This window comes from Dipodomys ordii, unplaced genomic scaffold, assembly GCF_000151885.1.
Source record: "Dipodomys ordii isolate 6190 unplaced genomic scaffold, Dord_2.0 Scaffold180, whole genome shotgun sequence".
NCBI classification, from domain to species: Eukaryota; Metazoa; Chordata; class Mammalia; order Rodentia; family Heteromyidae; genus Dipodomys; species Dipodomys ordii.
This window is the reverse complement of record NW_012267396.1, coordinates 893,889-903,269: the sequence shown is the minus strand read 5'-3', so window position 1 is coordinate 903,269 and position 9,381 is coordinate 893,889. Positions and strand designations below refer to the sequence as shown.

General features: G+C 56.9%; 1 protein-coding gene across 7 annotated transcripts in view; it reads right to left on the bottom strand.

Moving 5' to 3' along the window:
• Dnm2 (dynamin 2) overlaps positions 1 to 9,381 on the bottom strand; it is a 69,219-nt gene that overhangs the window by 31,652 nt on the left and 28,186 nt on the right. For all 7 annotated transcript variants that reach the window (XM_013034018.1, XM_013034017.1, XM_013034016.1 and 4 more), the window contains exons 3-5: positions 3,674 to 3,823; positions 2,507 to 2,710; positions 730 to 828 (exon numbers count right to left, since the gene is read on the bottom strand). In XM_013034018.1, coding sequence (XP_012889472.1) covers positions 730 to 828; positions 2,507 to 2,710; positions 3,674 to 3,823 — 453 coding nt within the window. The remainder of the gene's footprint in view (positions 1 to 729; positions 829 to 2,506; positions 2,711 to 3,673; positions 3,824 to 9,381) is intronic.

Genomic DNA, 9,381 nt, shown 5'->3' with positions numbered 1-9,381 from the left:
GTTGTGGGGCTTGAACTCTGGGCCTGGGCGCTGTCCCCCAGCTCTTCAGATCAAGGCAAGCACTCTACCACTTGAGCCACAGTGCCACTTCTGGTTTATTGAGTGGTTTACTGAAGAGTCCTATAGCCTTTCCTGCCAAGGCTGGCTTTGGACCGTGATCCTCAGATCTCAGCCTCCTGAGTAGCTAGGATGACAGGCGTGAGCCACTGTCACCCAGCTATGGTGAAATCTTTACAGAGCTCATGACCCATTACAGTCAGGCACGTGGATCAGCCCATGGTCCCAGCACTGGGAAGGCTGAGGAGGGACAGTGATCCAGGCCACATAGGACAAATGCACGAGACTCTGTTTAAAAAACCAAAATGGGGCTGTGAAGGCGGCTCAGTGCTAGAGTGCTTGCCTAGCAGGCATGAAGCCCTGGGTTCCATTCCTCAGCACCACATAGACAGAAAAGGCCAGAAGTGGTGCTGTGGCTCAAGTGGTAAAGTGCTAGCCTCTAGCAAAAGCAGCTCAGGAATAGTGCCCAGGCCTTGACTTTTAGCCCCAGGACTGTCAAAAAAAAAAAAAAAGACGGGAGATATGACTCATAGGGCAGAGCACCTGTCTAGAAAGTGCTAGGCCTGGAGTTTTTTCCCTAGTACAGACATACACATGTATGCACACATGCATGCGCGCGCACACTCAGCCCTCTAGCCCCGCCCCCAGCTCCGCCCCCCAGCCCTGCCACACCTCTTCTTAAGGGGAGCAGTTTGTTCTCCAGGACATCCCTGGCATCGGTTCCCTCGTCCATGAGGTCCAGCTTGGTGATGACTCCAATGGTCCGCAAGCCTGAAAGGAGAGCAGAGGTCAGAGGGCACTTTGAGGTCAGAGAGCATCATGAGGAAGGAATCTAGGCTGGTGACTTTAAGTCATCTGGGGTCCAATTGCTCCTGTCACTGCCCCATGCTCTGGGGACATGGCATGGCCAGCTGGATGATTTTGTTTGTTTTTAAGTACCAGGCTTGCTAGGCAGGTTCTTTACCTCTGAACCACACCCCCAGCTCTTGCCTTTTTTTTGTCGGTTGTGGGGCTTGAACTCTGGGCCTGGGCGCTGTCCCTCAGCTCTTCAGCTCAAGGCGAGCGCTCTACCACTTGAGCCACAGCGCCACTACCAGTTTTCTGGTGGTTTATTGGAGATAAGAGTCTCACGGACTTTTCCTGCCCAGGCTGACTTTGAAATATGACCCTCAGATCTCAGCCTCCTGAGCATGAGCAATCAGCACCCGGCGCCTCTTTTTCTTTTTTTTGGTCGGTCATGGGCTTGAACTCTAGGCTTGGGTGCTGCCCCTGAGCTTTTCAGCTCAAGGCTAGTGCTCTACCACTTGAGCCACAACACCACTTCCAGCCTTTTCTGTGTATGTGGTGCTGAGGAATCGAACCCAGGGCCTCATGCGTGCGAGTCAAGCACTCTACCATGGAGCCACCTTCCCAGCCCTCTTGCCTCTTTTTTAAACTTTTCTCCTTTCGCTGGACCCTGAGTCATCCCGGGAGCCCCACGACACCCATCCCTGCTTCTAATCCAAGGGCTCTATGTTCTCCCTGGCAGGTCGATTTTGTACGCTGCTGGATGTCCAGGGACCAAAACTGGGTCTGGCTCCTACTTAATTAACATTCATGGATCAATGGCTATTTGAAGAGTCTGACACCACACAGGCTTGGCCGGAGGCGCCACAAGTCCCCACTGCCCCCGAATATCAGTGCCCCCGCTTGCTCTCATTAACTCACCCTTTACCCACCTAGCTTCTACAGTAAACGGAGATTCATTATGTTTTGACAGAGAGAGACCAACCTGGAAGGAAGGTTCAAGTAGCTCCTATAAATGGGGTCTGGACTCCCAGAGAGGCTCTGGGGGGCGGGGGAGGGCTGGTGCTATAGTTGGTATCTTAAATGCCTCTCAAATGCTCATCCATTAATCATCAGAATGGCGCTAGAAGGTATGATGGCCCTTTAAGAGGTGGGGCCTACTGGGAAGTCTTTAGGTCATTGGGGAGGGGGCGAGGTAAGATAAGGGGGTGATATATGCTTTGGCTCTGCCCAAAAGCAATGAAGTCAACCAATCAAAGAACAGAAGCTCAAATTGGTGAGCCAAGAGGATCCTTTCTCATTTCTAAGCTGGTTGTCTGTGTGATTTGTATAGCAGCAGAAGGCTAACTAACATGGCTGGGATGTTCCACTTCCCTGGCCTCTCCTGTGAGCCGGCACTGTGAGTGCAGTGGTATTTGAGAACAACCGGGGGGGTGGGGGGGGGAAGGGGAGGGAGAATGTGGCTCAGTGGCAGAGTGCTTGTCTAGCATGCATAAAGCCCTGGGTTCAATTCCTCAGTGCCACATACACAGGAAGAACCAGGGGACACCCACAGGCACTGTCCTCTTCCTGAAACAACCATGTGCCAACGAGGACACTGGGGAGTTAGAATCACGGGTGCAGGAGCTGGAAGGGGAGTGGCGGTGTGGGGGCTGGGCATCACCTTGGGGGTCCACCTCCTTGGCCAGCTTCAGGGCATCGGAGTTGGCCAGGTCCATGTTGGCAGGCGTGACAGCGAGGATCAGGCTGCTCTCCCGGCTGATGAACTGCAGGATCATTTCCTTGATCTGGTACTCAATGTCGGGGGGCTGGTCCCCAACTGGCACCTTGGTGATGCCCGGGAGGTCAATGAGGGTCAGGTTCAACACTGGGTGGGAAAATCAGAGGGGAAGGGGTCAGAGTTCAGGATGTCACTGAACGTGCCCACTGGCATGCCGTCTTTTATTTTTATTTTTTGTGCCAGTCCAGGGCTTGAACTCAGGGCCTAGGTGCTGTCCCTGAGCTGCTTTGCTTGTGGCTAGCATGCTACTACTTGGGCCACAGTACCACTTCTGGCTTTTTCTGAGTAGTTTATTGGAGATCTGGGCACTGGTGGCTCATGCCTGTAATCCAGGCTACTCCAGGGGGTGAGACCTGATTTCAGCTCAAAGACTTTCCCAGACAGGATAGTCCATGAAACTTAACTCTAATTAACCACCAGAAAAACAGAAGTGAATCTGTGGCTCAAAGTGGTAGAGCACTAGCCTTAAATGAAAGAGTTCAGGGGTAGCATCCAAGCCCTGAGTTCAAGCCCCACTACTGACAGAAAAACAAGTCCTACTAAGTTTCCCGTCCATGCTGGCTTTGAACCGTGATCCTCAGATCTCAGCCTCCTGAGTAGCTAGGATGACAGGCGGGAGCCACCGGCGCCTGGCTTGGCATGCCTTCTTTTTAAAAAAAGTTCTGGTTTCTCTTGGCATTGCAGGAGCTTGTACTCACTAGGCAGGCACTCTACCACTTACGCCTTGCCCCTAGCCCGTCTTTTGCTTTAACTCTCAGATAGAGTCTCATAGTATGTGTCCGCAGCCAGGCTTGATCTCAATCCTCCCATTGAAGCTGGGATTGCAGGCCCATCCCATTATGCCCAGCTTACTGACTGAGATGGGGTCTTGCAGATTGTCCACCACTCCCCATGGCCTGAGTGACCTGTGTTTTCTTTAGAGCCGAGCACATGGGAAGAAAAGCCCGTGGCTATCTACGTTTTGTGAGTAGACAGATCCTAGAGAGTTTAGCACAGCGCGCCGCCTTCCCCCTCTCCCACAGCCCGTGGCTCCCCCTCTGTGCTGCCTACCGTGTGGTGAGTAGACCCGCAGGTTGATGGGCACTGGGGAGATGCCTTTGTTGGTCCCCGTGACCCTGTCTGTCTCTGCTTCGATTTCCTGCCGAACTTCATCGAAGTCTGTAAACTTTTTGGACTTGCAGTGCAAAAACTCGGCATATTCTGAGAAGAGAGGAGAGAGGATCAGGTGAACAGTGACACCCTCAGAAGGGGTAGGGCTGGCCAGGCGCCGGTGGCGCGCGCCTATAAATCCTAGCTACTCAGGAGGCTGAGATCTGAGGATCACGGTTCAAAGCCAGCCCGGGCAGGAAAGTCCATGAGACTCGTATCTCCAATAAACCACTAGAAAACCGGAAGTGGCGCTGTGGCTCAAGTGGTAGAGCACTCGCCTTGAGCTGAAGAGCACAGGGACAGTGCCCAGGCCTAGAGTTCAAGCCCCACGACTGACCAAAAGAAAGAAATAAAAGAAATAGCGGGGCTCCAGAGACAAAGGAAAAAGGCTGGGCAAGGTGGCACACGCCTACAATCCCAGCTACTTGGGATGCAAAAGTCAGGACTGAGGGTTGAGGTTTGCCGAGACAAAGAGTTCCTGAGAGCCCATTCCAACTGAGGAGCAAGCTGTGGCGGGTCACACCTGGAGTCCCGGTCCACAGGAAGCCACAGGCAGGAGGAGCAAAGTCTGAGAAGGCCAGATCGGACAAAGCACGAGACCCCACGGGGAAATTCAGTCAAGTGAAAACAGCCACAGAAGGGGGAGGGGCCCAAGTGGCAGGGTGTGCCCAGAGTCCTGGCGAGGGGCCTGCGTGCTCAGCCTGCGTGGGCAAAGCCGCCGTCCTGTGGAGTCAACTCCACTCTGTCACTTGCTGTGTTGAGATGGAGTCCCACTACACAGCCCAGGCCGGTGGACAGTTCACCACCCCCCTGCCTTAGCCTCTCAGGTGTAGGGATTACAGGCAGGCGTCACTGCACCGACTTCAGATCCGCAGCTGTCCTGCAGGTGCCGCACCCAGGCCCAGGCCCCCGTTCAGCTCTTTGATGTTGACAGTCTGACATCGCATCCTTTTCCATGCCGTGGGTCACGGTCAAAGGAGACAGAAGTCACTGTCCCTGTGGGGGGACCACCACGGGGCAACCCAGGGGCGGGCACATCGTGGGTCCCTCGTCTTCAAGGCCATCTGTCTAGAAAGACATGTGCTCTTGTTCTGACTCATGTAACTGGAACCCTTCTGCACATCACCTTTATAACAGCAATCAAAAACAACCACAAAGATGCGCTGGAAGCCGGGCGCCGCTGGCTCCCGCCTGTAATCCTGGCTACCCAGGAGCTTGAGGTCTGAGGATCCACATCGGAAGGCAGCCAGCCAAGGCAGGAACAGAAAAATCCCCCTCAGAATGCTACCTCCAACTAACCACTCAACAACCGGAAGTGGGTGGCGGGGCTGTGCTTCAAAGTCCGGGAGCTCTAGCCTTGAGCAAAAGAGCTCGGGGACGAAGCCCAGGCTCAGACCAAGCCCAGGACTGACACAGACAGACAAGTAAAGATGCCACCAAGGCACAGAACGGGCACCCTGCTGGCTTTGCGAAAGCCCGTGTGTAGGCCCCTCTATCTTCCTTCTCCCTACTCACAGGAACCCCCAATTGGGACAGCAGCCCCTCAAGGGCCTCTGGGCAGGCCCTGAGCAGATGTGCTGCCATGGGCGGGGGGGTGGCCTGGCAGCCACCGTGAGACCCAAAACGCAGAGCTGGGACGCGAGACCCAAGACACCCTCCTGGAGCATGCGCCTTCCTCAGCTTCGGGGACTAGTTCACTGCGGCCAGGTGTTGGGGGGGGGTTGAAAGGGTCCCCAAGACCCAGAGACCACAGCCCCTGTAATGACGCTTAGAAAAAAGGCGCGGGGAGCGAATGCATGTCAGAGAACAGGTCAACAGTCTACGTGGCCACCCGAGGAGACCCGTCCACAGGGACAGCCAGCCCCGAAGCCGCCCGGACGCCGGGGCCGGGGGACCCGGAAGGAGGCAGAAAGCAGCCAGAAAAGGAGCCGGTGCGCAGCCCTTCCCCTCACAGGCGAGTCTCTCAAATGCCCCTCTCCAAGATGAAGAAACTGAGGCCCGGAGAGGTGAAGGGACTGGACTCGACTCCCCTCCCCCAGCCCTGCCCTCCACTCTCAGCTGACGCGGTTCCCCGTGACAGCCAGAGATGGAGGAAGCTCACTCACTGCTGCTCACAGCCCCTCCCTCCCCCACCCCAGCTCCACCCCTCCCTCGGGATGCAGGGTGCCCACCTGCCCAGGCCACGCTCTCTTTAGGGAACGTGGATTCTAGTGCAGGGAGGGGGGAGGGCCCGCCTAGCTGCCGCCTCTGCCAGGCAGCCTTCCCTGACTGCACCTTGGCCTCCTTCCTTACACATCACCACCCTACATCATGTTCGTGGGACTCGAACCCAAAGGCTGCAACCCGAGAGCCCAGCGGTCATGGGAGATTATGAGTTCAGTCTGCATTTGGGAGCCGGGGGAGAGTAGCTCGGCCTCAGCTTTCTGATCTGTGATCTGTGAAGTGAACTGGCAGAAAAAGAAAAAAAGAAAAGAAAAGAAAGAAAAATGCAAGTAAAAAGACTTAGTGTCGGGCTGGGAAGGTGGCTCAGTGGTAGAGCGCTTGCCTCGCATGCATGAGGCCCTGGGTTCGATTCCTCAGCACCACATAAGCAGAAAAAACCAGAAGTGGCGCTGTGGTTCAAGTGGTAGAGTGCTAACCTTGAGCTGAGGAGCTGAGGGACAGAGCCCAGGCCCAGAGTTCAGGCGCCAAGACCGACAAAAAAAAAGTCCTCCCTGCTGAGCTGCACCCCATGCTCCGTCCCCAGCATCCTGGAATCATTCAACAGCCCCCCCCCCCCCCCCCCCCCCCCCCACTGGTGACAAAGAGAATCTTCCCTGCGCCACCTGCACTGCGAACCAAAATGAAACCTGCAGGGGGCGCTGGCCCAGGGCCTGGCACACACCGGAAGGGAAGGAGGAAGGGACATCCGGGCCCTGGGCCAGCAGCCACACTGCCAATGCCAGCCAGCCATCTCCCTCGTCTACCAGGGGACTCCTGGGGTTGGGGGGGTGTACTTAGTTCCTAGAGAGAGGCCTGGGGGCTCTGCAGCCTGCGTGTCCCCCTGTGCTTGAGCCAGGAGATGGGGCGTGGTTTGAATGCTCGCGCTTCTCAGCTCTAGCTTGAGGACACGGCTCTCAGGATCCCCCACCTTGGCTTTGTGTGATGGTTCTGGGGCTTGAACTCAGGGTCTGGGGACCGTCCCTGAGCATTTGTGTTCAAGACTAGCATGTTCTACCACTTGAGCCACAGCTTTTTCGTGGTTCCTTGGAGAAAAGAGTCTTGTGGGCCGGGCACCAGTGGCTCATGCCTGTCATCCTAGGCTACTGGGGAGGCTGAGATCTGAGGATTGTGGTTCAAAGCCACCTCCAAGGAACCACCAGAAAACCTGAAGTGGCGCTGTGGTTCAAGTGGTAGAGTACTTGCCTTGAGCTGAAGAGCGTGCAACTTTCCTGCCCTGGGCTGGCTTTTGAACTGGGATCCGCAGATCTCAGCCTCCTGAGTAGCTAGGATTACAGGCGTGAGCCACCAGCGCCCGGCCCAGGCAGCCCTTTCAACAGAGGCCCCAGACCCACAGTGCCCCCCTCAGCGCACAGGCGCAACAGCAGGTCACGTGCCGCAGCACTTCTGCGGGATAAGCCACTGTCTGCAGCAGCCCAGGCCTTCGGCCGCCAGGCAGGGTGAGTCAGGCACCCCAGCAAGATTTGGGGAAGAGTTGGGTGATAGGAAGATACATGCGGGGGGGTGGAGAGTAGGGGGCAGTGGTATGGTTCTACAGCTTATCCATGCTTGGTTGGGATCTGGTGACTCAGTTTCCCCACATGTAGTAGACGGAGAATGAGCAAAGAGGTCAGCAAAGAGCCAAAACAGCACACTGAGCCCAAATGGCAGAAAGAGACAAGATCTGTGCCCCAAACCTGGTGTCTTAGCGGGCATGCCTGGGCATCAATGACTTGGGGTTCAGACACAATTTGGAGACTGTGATTAAACGGGATCTGTTCATGCAGGACTTATCAGAGCCTTTATCTGACTGATGCCAGGGTGCAGAGCTGGTGTCTCCCATTCCTGTTTGGTCCTGCAGCTCTCTGACTTGATCTCCTAGTGGGGGACACTCAAAGCGGCTGCTCACCCCAGCTATTGCTTTTTTTTTTTTGGAGACAGGGTGTTCCTGTGTAGCTCAGGCTAGTCTTGAATTTGTGACCTTCCTGATTCAGTCTCCTGAGGGCTGGGATGACAGGGGTGCGCTGCCCTCCCCAGCTTTTTTTTTGGGGGGGGTCCAGTCGTGGGGTCTGAACTCTGGGCCTGGGTGCTGTCCCTCAGCTCTTCAGCTCAAGGCTAGTGCTCTACCCCTTGAACCACAGCGCCACTTCCAGCTTTTTTTTCTTTTTGCTTATGTGGTGCTGAGGAATGGAACCCAGGGCCTCAGGCATGCAAGGCAAGCGCTCTACCACTGAGCCACCTTCCCAGCCCTTCCCCAGCTTCTTTTCAGACAAAGTGTCATTATGTTACTCAGGCTGACCTCAAAACTTGTAGGCTCAAGTGATCCTCTTGTCCCTTCCCTCCCACTGGGTAACGAAGGAGGAAAGCCCTCCATCTCTTTTCTGTCCCCCCCCCCCCAGCACACGCCAAGCCAAGTTCAAGGTCAAGGCTGACCCTGAGACCAGCCTGGCCTCATTTTTAAACTGCTTCTGCTACAGACGTGGTTCCTGGACCAGCTTGAGCAGGAAGCCAGGCCCGAGGCCTGGCACTGGGAGCCATGCAGGGAGGACGCCAGGCTTCAGCCACAGGGCGTGCCACACAGGGCTGAGACAGAAAAGCACAGTGTCGCCCTCACTTTGAGATGAGGAAAACTGAGGCAGAGGAAGGAACACTGGCTGCAACCCTGGCTAGCAAGTCTCACCAGCCTGGCTCTGGGCTGGGCCTCCAGGGAGATCCCAGGAGCAAGGTGCCCCTGTAGTCATCTCGGGGTCCCCAGCCTACCAGGTGCCATGTGCTCCTCTGGCACTGTCCCTCCCCCGGCCCTCCGCTGGCGGGCTGAGCCGCTCGCAGGTCCCGCGCAGCCTCCTTCCACCCCCGGCTGCTCCTGTGCCTGGAATATCCACACACACCCCAAAGCCCAGTATTCGCTGCCACAGCTCCCCGTTCCGTCCTCAGTCAGACCCGGGACTCCACCCCCCACACCCCCCACACGAGGCCGCGCGGTGGCGCTGATGCTGGGGCACTGGCCAGTCAGGATCAATGAGGTGACAAGTCCCACAGGGGATGAGGGGCGGGGGGGGGGTTCCGGCACCAGCATAATCGCCCCCATCTGTGATCCTCCCAGGACGCCGTCTCCCTCCTCCCCAGGGGAGCCAGCACCACCGGGTCCCCATCTCCACAGCGGCGCCACCTCCAGCCCGAGGTCCTCCAGCCCTGCCTGGCCGCCCCGCTCCCGCTCTGACACGGCCTGGGCTGCTGGCAGCTGGTCCCGGATCCCGGACAGCGGGAGCCGTCATGCGCTTCTCGCCCCGGTCCCCCAGAAGGCACTTCGGGCCCCCAATGAGCCCTGCTGGGCACCACGCAGGAGCTCTGCCAGGAAGGAGCCGCCCTCAGCGGCAGGCCACTTTCTCACAGAGGCCCCGCCCCCACCC